This window comes from Lithobates pipiens, unplaced genomic scaffold (assembly GCF_037356315.1).
Source record: "Lithobates pipiens isolate NorthernLeopardFrog02 unplaced genomic scaffold, aLitPip1_a1.2 Scaffold_22, whole genome shotgun sequence".
Classification (NCBI taxonomy): Eukaryota; Metazoa; Chordata; class Amphibia; order Anura; family Ranidae; genus Lithobates; species Lithobates pipiens.
In genome coordinates, this window is record NW_027507784.1 from 214,553,537 (window position 1) to 214,571,313 (window position 17,777).

General features: G+C 44.7%; 1 protein-coding gene across 1 annotated transcript in view; it reads right to left on the reverse strand.

Annotated features, from left to right (window-relative positions):
• Positions 1-7,122: 7,122 nt before the first annotated feature.
• Positions 7,123-17,777, reverse strand: part of GRIN2A (glutamate ionotropic receptor NMDA type subunit 2A) — a 159,280-nt gene continuing 148,625 nt past the window's right edge. Inside the window, exons 6-7 of the mRNA XM_077450171.1 lie at positions 11,378-11,607; positions 7,123-7,356 (exon numbers count right to left, since the gene is read on the reverse strand). Coding sequence (XP_077306297.1) covers positions 7,123-7,356; positions 11,378-11,607 — 464 coding nt within the window. The remainder of the gene's footprint in view (positions 7,357-11,377; positions 11,608-17,777) is intronic.

A 17,777-nucleotide genomic window follows, 5' to 3' on the forward strand; every position in this document is an offset into this window, starting at 1 on the left:
CATACAACCTCGTGACCGGGTCTCGGAGGATAAGGCCATGGAAGAGTATGTTGCAGACTCACTTTCTCTGGGTTTCATCCGCAAATCCTCATCTTCTGCTGGTGGTAGTTTCTTTGTGAAGAAGATGAGTGGTGAACCGAGACCTTGTATTGATTATAGGGGTCTCAATCGTTTCACGGTTAAGAATGGTTATCATATTCTGCTGATGACTGAGTTATTTGACCACCTCAATGGAGCAATGGTTTTCAAAAAGCTTGATTTAAGAGGGACATACAATCTCATGAGGATTAATGAGGACAACAAATGGAAGACTGCGTTTAGTACCAGAACAGGCCATTATGAGTACCGTATATACTCGAGTATAGGCCGACCCGAATATAAGCCGAGGCCCCCAATTTACCCCCAAAAAAACTGGCAAACTTATTGACTCGTGTATAAGCCGAGGGTGAGACATGCCTGTCCATCCCTGTGTGTGTGTCCGTCCATCCCTGTGTGTCCGTCCATCCCTGTGTGTCCGTCCATCCCTGTGTGTCCGTCCATCCATCCCTGTGTGTGTGTGTGTCCATCCATCCATCCATCCCTGTGTGTGTGTGTCTCCATCCATCCATCCATCCATCCCTGTGTGTGTGTGTCTCCATCCATCCATCCATCCATCCCTGTGTGTGTGTGTCTCCATCCATCCATCCATCCCTGTGTGTGTGTGTATCCATCCATCCATCCATCCATCCCTGTGTGTGTGTGTGTCTCCATCCATCCATCCATCCGTGTGTGTGTGTCTCCATCCGTGTGTGTGTGTGTGTGTGTGTGTGTGTGTGTGTGTGTGTGTGTGTGTGTGTCCAGCCTACCTGTGTCCCGAGCCTTTGTCCTGAGCCTCCGTCCCGTGTCGTGCCTTGCCTTCGTCCCGTCCCGTCCCGTCCCGTCCTGTCCCGTGCCGTGCGTTGCCTTGCCTCCGTCCCGTGCCCTCTTCGTCGGCGGCCATTGTAAAATTCAAAAGCCGCGCCTCCTCCTTCGCCTGTGATAGGCGGAACACTGAATTTCCCAGCAGCCTGTGTTCCGCCTATCACGGACGTCGTATCATCCTCGTCCGTAGTACGAGGATGAGCGGATGCCCGTGATAGGCGGAACACAGGCTGCTGGGAAATTCAGTGTTCCGCCTATCACAGGCGAAGGCGGAGCCGGAGGCGCGGCTTTTGAATCAGAATGGCCGCTGTCTGTCTGCTCGACACGCTGATCGAGCGGGCAGACAGCGATGACTCGAGTATAAGCCGAGGGGGGCACTTTCAGCCTCAAAAAAGAGGCTGAAAATCTCGGCTTATACTCGAGTATATACGGTACCTTGTAATGCCAATTTTTTAATTGTTTAACGATGTCCTCAGAGATTTGTTGCAGTTATGTGTGGTGGTTTATTTCAACGATATCCTCATATTTTCCAAGTCCCTAGAGAGCCACCACACAGATGTCTGTCGTGTGCTTCAGAAACTAAGAAAGAACAATCTCTATTGTAAATTGGAGAGTTCCATCATGAACAGGTTAAATTCCTGGGTTATGTCATTGCTGGTTTTTCGATGGACCCAGAGAATCTTTCAGCAGCCCTACAATGGCCCTGACCCATGGGGTTACATCCTCTGCAATGTTTTCTTGGCTTTGCCAATTATCAGAAGTTCATTCGTAACCTTTCTTCTCTGGTCAAGCCCCTGACTGATATGACCAGAAAGGATGGTAACTCACAGAGTTGGTCTCCGTAGTCCATTAAGGCCTTTGAGAGTCTCAAGGCTGCCTTTGTTTCTGCTCATGTGTTGGCACATCCAGATCCTACGTTACCCTTTATCCTTGAAGTTGATGGTTCTAAGACTGAAGTTGGCACCCTTCTGTCTCAACGTCCTATCTCTGATAGCGCTATGCATCCTGTAGCTACTTTTCCAAGAAAATGTCACCTGCGGAATGCAATTACAAGATTGGGGACAGAGAGCTGTTAGTGATCATTTTAGCCCTGAAAGAATGGAGACATCTCCTCAAAGGTACCACTGTGCCGGTTCTGATTCTTACTAACCATAAGAATCTCACATTCTTGTATGTGGCTAAATGCCTCTTTCCCAGAAGGGCACTATGGGCTCTTTTCTTGTGAAGTTTCAATTACATGGTCTCATTCTTACCCGGTACTAAGAATGTAAGGGCTGATGCTTTGTCACGACAATTTTCCACCACTTTCAAGATGGAGTCGATTCTGGTTCCTGTGATTCCTCCTGGTCGTATTCTGGCTACAGTTTGCACCAGTCTCACTTCTCCTTTGGGTGACAAAATGCTTGCCACTCAAGTCCACGCTCTTCCTGATAAACCTTGTGACTGCTGCTTTGTCCCAGAGAGTCTCCGTACTGCCGTGCTCCAGACTTGCCATTCTTTTTTGGGCCATTTCTCAACAATTCTGGTGGCCTAGTCTAGTCTGTTGATTTAGCCGCCTTCGTAGCTGCTTGTTCCATGTGTGCTCAGAGTAAGACTCCATGACACCTTCCAGTGGGTCTCCAACCCATACCAAATGGAAAGAGGCCTGGACACACCTATCTATGGTTTTTATTGTAGAGTTACCCAACTCCCAGGGCAACACAGATAGCCTTATGGTGGTTGACCGGTTCTCAAAAATATCTCATTGTATTCCACTTAAGAAGTTGCCCACATCTAAAAATAATGGCTTCCATTTTTGCTCGGGAAATCTTTTGCTTACATGCGCTTACATGGGCTACCCAAGGTGATTGTCTTGGACAGGGGTAGTGTAAGGAAATTAAAAGAAACTGCCTGGTGCGCATTTAGGCACAGGCACCCCCTGGCACACGAGCGAGTGCTGGTGTGCGAACGCAAGCTGGCGCACATGCGCGCACTCACAGGCGACTGCAGATATCCGTGCACGCTTTTGCACATGCGCAGCGTCGTATGCACACAGGAACACACACTCGGTGCCAATTGCCACCAGGCAGCCTAATAAAAGGGGTCCCGGCCACCAGTCTGTGCTGATTGGTCTTCAGCTGTATCCTGCTGCCCTGAAACCTGTGCTGTTCTGTTTGATCCCGTTGCTGACCCTGGCTCCCGTTGAACTTGCTTTTGGACTCTGCCTGTCTGATTCCTGGCTCCTGATCCTGACTCCCCACCTGACCTGTCTCTGCCTGATGCTCAAGTACCTTGCTGCCTGCCTGTTGATGACTCCGGCTTCCTCCCTGACCTGCTTCAGCCTGAAGTGTCTGTACCCTGCTGCCCACCTGTTGACGAACCCAGCTTTCCAGACAACCCTGCTTCTGTGCCCTGCTAGACTCAGCGCTACTATCTGAGTGTCTGTCACCACGTTCCTGCGACCAGCTTCGACCTGCTCTGCAACTACAGTCCTGCGACCGGCTGCGACTTCCTGCTGCGAGTCTTCTGGTCTTCATCTGCAGGTACTCATGTGCCTCTGGTCCTTTGGCTCCTTCTGTCTCACCCTCAGTGGGACTTGGACTAGAGATATAAGAGAGGCCGACCTCGTCATTTCAGTCTCCCTTCAGGTAAGTGATAGTACCAATCAGCCAGTAATGGAGTCTGAAAGGGAGGCCTCTCTGCTACCAACCCTCTGTGAGACTGTTACTGCACTCTCCCATGTGGTGCAGGGGTTGCATATGGACTGTATCCATAACCAGCTACAGCATGCACCCAGCCTGGCTCTCACATCCGAGTATTCAAGAACCAAAGACTTTGCTGCTCAAACCATGACCTGTACCCAAGCTGAACTGTTCTACCTTTGTGAACCCAGGGTACCATTGCCCGAACATTTTTCTAGAGACCAAAGTAAATTCAGGACTTTTGAAAACGCATGTGAACTTTACTTTTTCCTACTTCCTCTCACATTCTCTACCGAAGAAGTGAAAGTGGGGTTTCTCATTTCTCTGTTTTTGGAAGAACCCCAGGCCTGGGCTTTTTAGCTTCGGGAACAACACGACCCAACCCTGGCTTCAGTCGAGTCCTTCTTTGCCGCTACGGCCCAATTGTATGCTGATTTTTTTTCATCACCAGACGGCTGAGACCTCGCTGAGCCATTTACAACAGGGCCCCAGGCCCATGGAGGACTATGTCTCTGACTTTCGTTTGAGGAGTGCTGACACCAAATTGAACAGTTCAGCGTTACATTTCCGTTTTTGACTCGGCCTGTCAGAAGCCTTCAAAGATGAACTAGCCAGAGTGAAAATACCCTCCTCCCTGAATGACTTAATCCACCTATGTATCCAGATTGACCGTCGCCTGCATGAAAGACAGCTGGAGAGAGCCAAGAACCTTCACCTATTACCTGCTTGTCTGGTAGATCCATCACCTGCCGCCTTCTCAAATCTCCCTAAAGAGGTTGCAGATGGTAAGAAGGTTCAACATACCAGCTTTCCTAGGCCTCCTCTGTCTCAGCAAGAAAGGTCTCGTCACCGCCGCAATAATCTCTGCCTTTCCTGTGGCAATGAAGGACACTTCTTACAGACCTGTACCCGAAGACATCGTAGAAAAGTTTTTCTTTCATCTACCACAATTGCAGCACTAAGTTCCAGCCAACTTCATACCCCGCTGACAGTCTCCTTTCAGTTAAATGTGGACTCTGTGGACTGCAGCTGTTTTGTGGACTCTGCCTTTGCTACCATACATGTTCTACCTCAGTGTGCCAAGAAAGACAGCTTCACGGTCCACTTGGCAGATGGGTCGGGTATTAAATCTGGACTCGCAACGTTAGAGACCGAACCCATCCTGTGCCTCACCACCTCTAGGCATTGTGAGCTTCTTCATTTGGATGTCATTACTTCACCTCTATTTCTTGTCATCCTTGGGCAGCCCTGGTTGAGGGCACACAACCCTCTCATAGATTGGGCTACTGGAACAGAGACTTTTATCTTCCAATTATTGCAGAGAGTTCTCCACCTGCTTTTGAAGAGCCGCTTCTCTGTATCAATATGGACCCTGAAACTGTTCAGTTGGTACCTTCAGTGTACCATGATTTCCTGGATGTTTTTAATAAAAAGAACGCTGACACCCTTCCACCTCACAGACCTTACGATTGTCCTATTGAACTCTTACCTGGTGCAGAAATTCCCTTTGGTAGGATTCCCCCACTTTCAGAACCAGAATTGGAGGAGCTATGGAAGTACATCGATGAAAACCTTGATAAGGGGTTTATCCGGTCTCCTTCATCCCCTGCCGGAGCAGGGATGTTCTTTGTGGAAAAAAAAACACCACTCCCTTCGGCCCTGCATTGATTACCGGGACTTAAACAAAGTAGCCATCAAGAATCGGTACCCCTTGCCCCTCATCCCCGAATTATTCCAGAGGCTGTGGGAGGCTCATGTGTTTTCCAAGCTAGATCTAAGGGGAGCATATAACTTAATCCGAATAAGAGAAGGGGATGAATGGAAAACTGCTTTCGGGTCTCGTTTTGGGCACTTTGAGTGCCTAGTGATGCCCTTTGGAATTTGTAATGCCCCATCCACCTTTCAGCATTTTGTAAATTATGTTTTCCGGGACTTTCTTGATTTGTTCACTATTGTTTACCTCAATGACATTTTAATTTTCTCCACCACTTTACAGTCTCATCGAGTTCATGTGAAGAAGGTGTTGAGTAGGCTAAGAGAACATCATCTGTATGCTAAGGCAGAGAAGTGTGAATTTGAGAAGTGTACCATCCAGTTCCTGGGGCTCATTATCTCTGCAGATGGAATCGCCATGGGTCCACACAAAGTTTATGCAGTGCTCAACTGGCCTCCCCCTACTGATAAGAAATATGTGCAGTGGTTTGTGGGGTTCGCTAATTTCTAAAGGAAATTTATTAAAGACTTTTCCAGCATTATATCCCCTATAACTCAGTTAAACAAGCTTTGCATGACCTTCTCGTGGACCTCAGAAGCCCAGACTGCATTCGAGAAACTGAAGGGCCTATTCATATCTGCACCCATCCTGAAACATTCAGATCCTGCTTTGCCCTATGTCCTTGAGAGATGCCTCTGAAGTACCTGTGGGAGCCGTTCTTTCCCATTTTTCTCCAAGAAACTAAGTGTTCCTGAAAGGAACTATGATGTCAGTGATCGGGAACTACTTGCCATCAAGTCAGCCCTCGAAGAATGCTGCTACCTGCTTGAGGGAGCCGTACACCCTATTCTTGTATTTATGGATCACAGGAACCTAGAATACTTAAAAATAGTGAATAGATTAAGACCCCGCCAAGCCAGATGAGCTCTCTTTTTTGCGAGATTCAACTTCAATTTCACATAACCTACCGGGCCGGTTCCAAGAATGGGAAGCCGGACGCCCTTTCACGCATGTTCCAGGATACAGAAGTTTTACCGAAAGCCGACACCATCTTGCCTGCTAAAAACTTCATTTTGCTTCAAATTGATCTTATCTCCCAAATCAAGTCAGCAGTTCTGAATCATCCTCCTGCCCAAGAGCTTCACCTCAAACCTAAAGAAGGCCTCTACTTCCACGGTGAGCACATAGTTACATATAGTTTTACAGATCTTCGTTCCTGAACACTTACGGACAGCTGTTCTCTATATGTGTCACGATCATCCTCTGGCAGGGCACTTTGGGGTACGCAAAAATTCGAAGCTTGTCCTTCGCTCTTTTTGGTGGCCGAACTTGATACAGTATTGCCAGGATTGTAAAATCTTGCACAACCTGTTCTCGGAACAAGACGGATAGAACCAAGAATTGAGGTCTGCTGGAGCCTCTTCCTGTACCAGATAAGCTTTGGAGTGTGATCTCTATGGACTTTATCATTGAGTTACCCCCATCTGAAGGATTTACCACCATCTTTGTCATAATAGACTGTTTATCCAAGATGTCCCACTTTGTGCTCCTAAAGAGTACCCCTTCTGCTGCAGAGACTGCATCATCTTTTGTCAAGGAAGTGGTACATCTTCATGGAATTCCTGTCAACATCACGTCAGACCATGGAGTACAGTTTATTCTAGATTTTGGAAATCTTTGTGTGAAGTGTTGGGTATTAAACTCTGCCTGTCATATGCCTACCACCCTCAGACAAACGGTCAAACAGAGAGGACGAACCAGACCCTGAAGCAATATCTCCGATGTTTTTCTTCTTTCACACTGGATGACTGGGCATCCCTCTTACCGTTAGCAGAGTTTGCTTACAACAATTTCGTTCACTTTTCTATCAAGCAGGCCCCTTTCTTTGCCAATTATGGATTTCACCCATCTTTCTTGCCCGATGTTCCCCAGGAGTCCCTGGTACCTGCAGTCTAGGATCGTTTGGAATTCTGGAGAACCAATAACCAGTTTTTGCAGGAAGCCATTTCTAAGTCCCAAAGTGATGACAAAAGATTCTATGACAGAAGAAGGAGAGGTAATCTGGAGCGGAAGCCCAGAGATAAAGTATAGTTATCTACCACAAACCTGAAACTGGCCTGCCCTTCAAAGAAGTTAGGGCCGAGATATATCGGTCCATTCTTGGTGAAGAGGAGGATTAATGCTGTAGCCTTCGAATTATGTCTGCCAGAGAATCTAAAAATTCCATGTGTCACTCTTGAAACAGTCCTTGGCTAATCCATTCCCTGACCGTGAACCTGAAACTCCGGCCCCACTGCTGGTTGAAGGGAATGAGGAGTTTGAGGTGGAGGCTGTCCTTGATTGTAGGAAGAGAAGGGGCCAAATGGGGTTCCTCATCAAGTGGAAGGGCTATGGCCCTGAAGATAATTCTTGGGAAGCTTACTCTAATGTACATGCTCCACGTTTGGTCCAAGCCTATCTTCGTCTCCATCCTGAAAAGAAATCCTTAGTGGGCAATGCAAAGAAATTAAGAAAAACCCCTCGGCGCGCATTTGTGCACAGGCGCACGCTGGCGCACATGCATGCGCTCAGGGGCAACTGCATTTACCTGTGCGCACTTATGCGCATGCACGTGCGTGGCAGGAACACACACTCGCCGCAAATTGGCGCCAGGCAGCCTACTTAAAGGGGTCCCAGCCACCAGTCTGTGCTGATTGATCTTCAGCTGTATCCTGCTGCCCTGAAACCTGTGCTGTTCTGTTTGATCCCGTTGCTGACCCTGGCTCCCGTTGACCTTGCTTCTGGACTCTGCCTGTATGATTCCTGGCTCCTGATCCCAGCTCCCTACCTGACCTGTCTCTGCCTGATGCTCAAGTACCTTGTTGCCTGCCTGCTGATGACTCTGGCTTCCTCCCTGACCTGCTTCAGCCTGATGTGCCTGTACCCTGCTGCCCGCCCGTTGATGAACCCAGTTTTCCTGACAACCCTGCTTCTATGCCCTGCTCGGCTCAGCACTACTATCCAAGTGTCTGCCACCACGGTCCTGCGACCAACTGCGACCTGCTCTTCAACTACAGTCCTGCGACCGGCTGCAATTTCCTGTTGCAAGTCTTCTGGTCTTCATCTGCAGGCACTTGTGTGCCTCTGGTCCTTCGGCTCCTTCTGTCTCACCCTCAGGACTTGGACTAGAGATACAAGAGAGGCCGACCTTGTCATTTCAGTCTCCCTTCAGGTACGTGACAGGTATTCCATTTGTATCCCGGTTCTGGCGAGCCTTTTGGGAATTCAGCTCCTCTGTGTATCATCCGCAGTCTAATGGGGCCACAGAACGAGCCAACCAGTCCTTGGAACAGTTCCTACGATTGCTATATTTCTGAACATCATAACAACTGGTCAGACCTCTTACCTTGGGCAGAGTTTGCTCACAATAGTGCCTGAAATTCTGTTTCCGAATTGTCCCCGTTTATGGCAAACTATGGTTTCCAATTGGAATTTAAATGTTTATATAATTACACATTGGGTGTTTACTATTTTTTTTTATATTTTTTTTTTCCTTTTTCGTTGTTCACTGTGATCAATTATCCTATAACCCTTATTCTTTAGGACTGGGGGTAATAGGCCTATTTTTGCACATTATTATTGAAATTCTAATGTTTTCTACTTTATTGAATTTTATGTGGGTTTATGATTTAGCGCAGCTTACTCAATTTTTCATATGGTTTCCAACCTTCCATGTTGCCTGACTAATTTTTTCCTCAGAGAATTCCTGCATTAGAGGAGCATCTCCGTGATCTTCTTTCCACTTGGGCACAAGTCCAGAAGGCTTTGCAACATGCCAATGATAGGTACAGACTCCATGCTGACCACAGACGCCTGCCTGCCCCTTTCTACCAGGTTGCGGACAGGGTCTGACTGTCATCTTGCAACCTCAGAATCTGTGTTCCCTCTCTGAAGTTGGCACCTCGGTTTATTGGGCCTTTCTGTATTCTCCATAGGATTAACCCAGTGGCTTTTGCTTTAGACCTTCCTTCTAATATGTATATCTCAAATGTATTCCATGTCTCCTTATTAAAACCTTTGTTCTGCATCTGCTTTACCACCTCTGTGCCATGTCCTTACCCTGTACTGGTTGAGAACCATGAGGAGTGTAACATACAGTTCATTGTTGACTCCTGTAGGTTTCGTGGGCGCATACAGTACCTGGTGCATTGGAAAGGGTACGGTCCTGAGGAACGCTCTTGGGTCTCATCCTCTGGCATACATGCCCCTGTCCTCCTCTGTTATTTCCATAGATGTTTTCCCCTCAAGCCTGGTGGTCCTCTGGAGGGGGAGGTCATTGACGAGGGGGTACTGTCAGGGCTGGGCTCAGCCCTTCCTTCTCTGAGCTGGCCGCTCAGCTGTCAGCTAATTGGAAACACCTATCTCTCCACAGTGACTCACCTGTTGTTGATATCCTTTTTGTCAATCCTGCTTACTTAAAGTGGGGTACCCCCTAAAAAAAAAATTAAAAGTCAGCAGCTACAAATACTGCAGCTGCTGACTTTTAATAATCGGACACTTACCTGCCCCAGGGTCCAGCGATGCGGGGAAATGAAGCCCCCCCTCGTTCCTTCCTCCGCTCGCGGCGCCGTCATGCGTACTGTGGGCACCCAGCTGTGGCTTCACAGCCGGGCACCCACTGCGCATGCGTGAGCAGCGCAGGACACCGTGATATGCCGTACAGTCACCTGGGACACGTGACAGGTCCCAGGTAAATGTGCGGCGCGAGGGGAAGTGATGTCACCAGCCCGGGCAAGGAAGAAGGCAGACTACGATGGACCCCCTAGCAACAGGTATTTAGAGGTGAGTAAAAAAAATTTTTTTTTTGCCAATTTTTTTTTATTACGAATTTTAAGCAGCTTTTTATTTTTTTGAGGCAACACCACTTTAAGCCGTCCAGACCAGATCGTCTCTGACTTCGCCTGGTCAACATCGCAGAGACTCTCTACTGCATGCCTGTTAAAGACTTGCTTGGTGTCCCTTCTGGTTCCAGATCCTGCTTGCTGTTCCACTATGTTGAATCTCTGGTTTCCTGATATCCTGGCATGTTATGAAGTACACTGATCCCTGGCTTCCTGATGTCCTGGCTTGTCTGACTATCCGCGCCGGTTACCGAACTTTGGCTATGTATTGACTACATTTGTTCTATTTACTTTTATTATGATTAAACAAGTTTGATTTAACTGTACTTCTTTCTCGGTCTGATTCATGGTTTCTGACCGCTCTCAACCAAATTGTCAAACCATCCAATGGCTGGTGTCATAACTGATCACATGTGCAGCATCATGGCAGTTGTAGATTTGAGCAGAGGCAAAGATGGCAGCTTCATTGGCTGAAAATGATAGGGGTTTACTTACACTTTAAGACAGGAAGGAAAGCAGAGGGAGTTCACATGACAGCACACATAGGCGTGTGCACAGGGTGTGCCAGAGCACACCCTAATCACCCCACGTGGTGAGGATTCCCCCTGTTTGGACCCCTGATTTTTTAGCAAAGCCCCCTAATGGGGCTCCTAAAAAATAAAATAAAATTGTAAAAATCATTACATTTTTTATTATTTTTTACAATTTTATTTGACTTTTTATTATTAAAAATGAAAACGACTCACACCGGTCACTCCCCTACTGACACCAATCTCTGCCCTACTGACACTGTCAGTATATATATATATATATATATATATATATATATATATACACATGCACACATATGCTTTTCAGCTTTGGGGTGCACACCCTAATGTAATAGGCTGTGCACACCTATGACAGCGCAGCAGGGCTTTGCAAAGAAGGTATTTAGCATTATAAGTTTAGGAAAACACACACTCTGTACTGAACAGGGACCTAAAACAGAGCGAATCAAAGTAATTAATACATGTGATTTACAACCACTTTAAGCAAAAATAAATACATAGATAAAATAGCAATAACATATAAAATGAATACCTTATTTTATGGTTGTGTTTTTGCTATCCGAAGATAACTGATGTTGCTTTTTACACAAATAATGATCTTATAAAGGCATTCGAAACAGAATATTTTTGTTGAGAAAGAGAAAGCCATACCTTTTTGTCACTAAGTCCAGTAACCTGATCTACAAATTCTTCTTGGATCATAAATGCAGCTAGGTTGGCAGTGTAACTTGCCAAAAAAATCACAGCAAAGAAAGCCCAAATTGACACAATAATTTTGCTGGTTGTGCCTTTTGGATTTTGAACAGGTACAGAATTATTGAAGACCAAACCCCAAAGTAGCCAGACAGCTTTTCCAATTGTAAATGAAGGTCCGTGTGGTGCTGAAAAAAGAAAGAAAATAGTCATTTTACAATATGCTTTGGATGACAAATGTAATACAACCAGCAATGCCACAAACATACAGTAGATGTCTTCTATTTAAAGTATAAGTTCACCTTTGAGAACATGTTACATGTTCCACCCATTTTAATGGTGGAACTCGTAACATGTCCCCACTCCAGCAGTGTCTCCCCGGTCTGATGAATCTAGGGACAGCAATCTTTGCCCCCTGCTCACTGTCACTATTTTAACAAAAATGTGTCATTCATTCACAGAGTTCTGCGAATGGGAAATTACAAGTACTCACAGCCTTTGTGTTAAGCACTCTGGTAGTCCATTGATTCTTCCTGTCAGTGTGTATCTGCCTGCCTGTACAAGGTAAAAACAGACAGGTACACTGAACAAGTCTGCAGGAGTCCTGCATGGCAATGGAAAATGTGTGCCGCTCAGGCTACAAGAAAAAGCAATCCGATGTTCACCACTGTGAGTGCAGGCCAGGGAAGGAGCTCATCTCAGCTCCAAACAACTGTTGAGCAAATGATGGATCCCATGAAGCTGCACATTAATGCAGACTGGCTGGAATTGGAATGAATGGCAGTCTCAGCCTGGGCTCCCACCAGGCCATGCTCCCAACGCATTTCACTTTGCTTCTTGGAGCTGAATTATGGAAATAAGAACTCCAAGTAGGGGGGCAGTTAAATACGTGATCAGCTGCCAATCAATGGAAAATAAATGTTAGGTGTGCATGGGGCTGGCTGCAGGAATCCACGTGTGTGAAAAACCACACACATGGATCAGACCATTATAGACAGTTCCCTGTAAAAAAAAAATCAAAAAATATAAAAAAACACTCAAACACTTTGCCAAAAATGCAAAAGATGCAAACATGCAAATATGCACAAATCTCTCTCTCTCTCTCTCTCTCTCTCTCTCTCTCTCTCTCTCTCTCTCTCTCTCTCTCTCTCTCTCTCTCTCTCTCTATATATATATATATATATATATATATATATATATATATATATACTGCACTAACAATTTTTCAGGACAAGCATTTGAGATATGTCCCCTTCAAGGTCCTAGCAGTAACCCTTACAGGGATTCCATTGACCTTGAAAAAGTGGTCATACCCCCAAAAGCTTGTCCTGAAAAATTGTATGTTAGTGCAAATAAAAAAAGTATCATGGACAGTACTCAATTTTTGCTGTCACAAGTGCACTAATATGGCTACAATCACCTCATGCAAATGAATAATTAAAATGAATTCCCAACAAAACGCTCCATATCTACATATGATAAAAGTAATATGGAAGATCAGGATTAAATAAATAGGAGAACCCAATAGATGTGTTCTGGTAACAGAGCTCTGAGTAGTAGGTCCAGGAACAGGGATAGGTATTGGTGATGGTAACCCCAAGGGATTAAAGGGAGTAAATAAAGCAATTCATAATAGTGGGTAAGATCCCACTCAAAGTTCAAAACCCTGAGGAATAGGGTGTATATTTTAATATCCAGCAGCACATCTCTCTCTTACAAAGGAGTGACAACCAATCGCCACCATGAGCAGGACAGTCTACACTCTCTACAATCTGTACCCTAAAGGATTGTGCATTTTTGTAATGGAACGGACTCAAATGTTTAGCCAGGTTAGCATTTTCATTTCCTCTTATGTCAGAGAAGTGAACCCTCATTCTATCACTCAATCTTCTGGTTGTCTTTGTCCTGCTTACGTTCTGAATGTTGCACTCAGTATGTGTGGCCACATACAGTATATGACATATTTAGTGTGGCAGTTAACAAGTTGTGTGATGGTTGAAGAATAGCCGTTAGAACATGAAGTGACAGTATGGAAATTGCCCAAGCGACTGCAAAATGAACACCTACCTGGCAGCGCCACCCCTATACATGCCGACGGTATTTAGCCACGTACGCGTTAGTGGGTTAGAGACATAAAGACTAGGGGACACCATGTTGCCTATGGTACATGCCTTCCAGACTACATACCTGACACCCTGTCCTAGTATCACCCTATAACTATCATTGCTATACAGAATAGAAAGTTGTCTCGATATAATGTATTATTTCTTGAAATTGTGAGCTGTATCATATGAAATAGACAGGTAGGCCAATGGTTCTATCTTGCTTAGGGGATTCATTTATCAGTAGAGTATTTCTGCTAAGATTCCTGGCATCTAAACAAGCTTGTTTAATACTAGATCTTTTTGTAACCTCATTCACAAAATTTCTGTTCCAGTGAGGCAGCTTCCTTATCAAAGTCGGTCAAACAATTATGTCTGACTCAGATGAATTGCCCTCTAGGAATTGCCTTAATAGTATGAGAGGGGTGTCAACTAAACGCATGCAACAGTGCATTTTTTGTGGTGGGCTTTCTATACGCACATACTGTCACAGTCTTGTCCCTAATCAAACCAAAGTGAGATCCAGGTAATATTAAAATAGTAAAAGTTTTAACATAACGTTTCTCTGATGTAAACCGTATATCGAAAGTGACGATGGAATCCCTGTGTGGGTTACATGCATTGTAAATATGACCAATGAGGGGAAAAAGAGAGGTTGAGACTTTATATGGGGCAACAGGGTAGTATGCCTCCATCCCTATATGCAATACAAATGAGGGGGGAAAAACATGGCACTTTATTTGAGGCGTGTATCCACTAATAAATAAGGTACATACATATCTTTTGTGTAAACCATAAATATATCCATTGGTAAGTATAGTACATATGTATGATTTGTATAACCATAAATAACAAAAAGTATATAGGAAAAAATGTTTATTGTAATTATTCCAGCCAAAAAATGGTGCAGAATTAAAAATATAGGTCGGATAATTGCACACAGCAGCATCACATGGAAATCATAGCATTCATAAAATGTGTACTAGTAAAACTTATACAGACACAAAATACCAAAATAGGGGTAACTGTTAAACATATTAGAATTGATGACCATTAATGGTTGATAGTTGGATAATTCCATAATAAAAATGGTCAGGATTGCATCCTAATGCTCTACATGATCTGAGGAAGTGATTTTTTTCACGTAAGCGGGTGCAAGCCGTAAATCTATGAGAGATGTATATATACAGTATAAGCAACATTGTACTATTAAAGTGTGTTGTAAAAGTACATTCCAGCCAAAAAATGGTACAGAAGTAAAAACATAGGTCAGATAATTGCACACAGCAGCATCACATGGAAATCATAGCATTCATAAAAACCATGCACTGACATTCCAAGATGGTGCTGACACGTGAAATATCATCTGTATCCTAACTGGGGAGGGAGCTTGCTTGGCGCCATACACCTGATTGGCTTCGCCGATCAGGTGTTGTTGCACCCCTTATAGGGAAGACTGCGTGATGTTGGGGGTCATCTATTGGTCAGGCTGATGAGGTAGGTATGCATACAGTCCTCCCCTTATCAGCATGGGAATTTTTGAGTCTCCTGACGGTTGTTTATATTACAGACTATGATTACCATCATAATTCACGCACTGGTTCACCTTTATAATTCATATGTTATATGTTTAATTCATTCCATATTCCCAATGTTTTTTTTGGCTTTCTTAGATTTTTCTCTTCTCTACGCCTTTCTTTTTACCCAGCTATGAGGAATTAATATTCACTTTATTCCAGTATTTACTACACTTTCAGTGTTTCTTTTTATAGTCTTGGGACTGATTGGTAGTCTGTCTGCACATGTCACTTAATTTTCCATCTTACTTGGATCAAGCTTTGCTGATCAGGTGTTGACGCACCCCCCCTATGAGTAACACCTATGTCATGTTTGGGGTTATTCATTGGTCAGGCTGATGGCATGGGTGTTCCTAGTAAAACAGTAAATACCTAGTACATTTTTTACTAGTTTCCTACTAGGTTCCTAGTTAAAAAAAAAAATCCATGCACATTTTTTTACCTGCAAAAAGATGTACATTTATTATTTTTTTCCAAAAGATGGCAGTTCAGCCATTCACAGGGAACTTTGTATTCCATGAATAAATGCAAAGATTTCCCTGATTGGCTAAGGTGGAAAGGCATCACAATCTTCGACTCAGGATAGGGCGATCAACTCTTGCTGCCGGATAGAGTTGGGTGAACAGTTCGAGCTGAGCAAAAGTTTAGCCCGAAAATCGCCTGTTCGCCCGTTTGACAAACGCTTGAATTTGTTGGGTGCTTGGTGGGATTTTTGCCAGCCATTCACCCCACAATGCACTGAGCGCTGCACAGTTTATTCTAGGGCCCTAATTGGAAGAAGCAATGCACTTGAACGCTGGTCAATGCTGTGCTCAGAGCACAGAGCACAGTCAGAACCATGATTGGACAAAGTCATAATGACTTTGCCCAATCATGGCTCAGTGCTCATAGTCCCACCCCACACTATAAAAGGTTCTTTCCCACAGAAACCTTTTGCAGTATGTTGTCAGAGTGGAAATAGTGCGTTAGCGTGTTATTGTGACTGAGTGTAGAGTGTCAGTGTAGTGTTAGTATAGTGTGAGTATAGTGCAGTGTTAGTGTAGTGTGAGTATAGTATATGTATATATAGTTTAACACAGCATTATATAACAGTTAGTGTTGTATACAGTGCTGTATAACCCCCTTTTTTTTCATTGCTGTGTTTTGTTTTTTTGTCTTAGTTACATAGTAGTTACATAGTTAGTAAGGTTGAATAAAGACACCAGTCCATCTAGTTCAACCTGAGTGAGTGTCTACAATTGTCCCTATCCCTGTATATTGCACACTCACATCAGTCCCTACCCTCAAGGAGCCCACAATTAAAGGTCCCCATTCATATACTAGGGCCAATTTTGGACAGAAGCCAATTAACCTACTTGCATGTCTTTGGAGTGTGGGAGGAAACCGGAGTACCCAGAGAAAACCCACGCAGGCACAGGGAGAACATGCAAACTCCAGGCAGGTAGTTTCGGGATGGGTCTTGTGCCTGCCCTCTTTTTTTTAAATTGGTCCCTCCCTCCTGTTGAGTGCTTCCATAGCAAGCAGCTTGCTATGAGGGCACCAGAGTCGAGCCGCAGCTCAGTGTGTCCATTCAGACACAGAAGCCATGGTTTTGTCCCGCCCCCTCTCTCTGTCCTGATTGGCTAACTCACTTTGATTGACAGCAGTGGGCACCAATGATGCCGCTGCTCAGCCAATCTCAGCTGATCTCAGCCAATCAGCATGGAGAGTCCCAGATGGTGAAGGCACTGGAGCACATTGCTGGATAGAGATGGGGCTTAGGTAAGTATTAGGGAGCTGAGGGGGCTGCTGCACACAGAAGGCTTTTTATGTTAATGCATAGAATGCATTAGGATAAAAAAAAAAACTTCCACCTTTACAACCACTTTAATTCATTTATTGGCGCTGCAAGACAGCACTCTTGCACATTTCTTGCCTAGGCGAAAATTATATTTTAAACTCCCCATTCCCTGCATGTGTTCAGACAGATATTCAGCTGCACAAGCACTGGTTTCTCTGGACCTCTATGCATGTGCAGGGTTTCCCATGCATGTGCAATGGTGGAAGTTACAAAGTTTCCCCGTCTTTGCACATGCACAAAAAATCACCTGCATGTACATAGATGTGCTAATGGGCTCTGCCAGGATGCAAAGGTTGCCCATGTGTCATAATGACAGGCCTGGAGGTGGGCAGAGCCACCTGAAAGGTAGACTGAAGCTCTGCTTAAAAGGAAGGTAAAACATAAAAAATGTAAAAATTCCAACCAAGGTGATGCCCTGACCCTGCCTGTGATATGGCACATCTATGCAATATATGCATCCTCTGCAGCAAAACTGACATTTACAAAGAAAAAGGTGTATTAACCACTTGCAGACCAGACCAATTTGCTGGTCAAAGACAAGACCCCTTTTTGCGATGCGGCACTGCGTCGCTTTAACTGACAATTGCGCGGTCATGCGACGTGGCTCCCAAACAAAATTGACGTCCTTTTTTTCCCACAAATAGAGCTTTCTTTTGATGGTATTTGATCACCCCTGCGGTTTTTATTTTTTGCGCTATAACAAAAAATATAGCGACAATTTTGAAAAAAACACATTATTTTTTACTTTTTGTTATAATAAATATCCCCCAAAAATATATAAAAAAAACTTTTTTTCCCTCAGTTTAGGCCGATACGTATTCTTCTACATATTTTTGGTA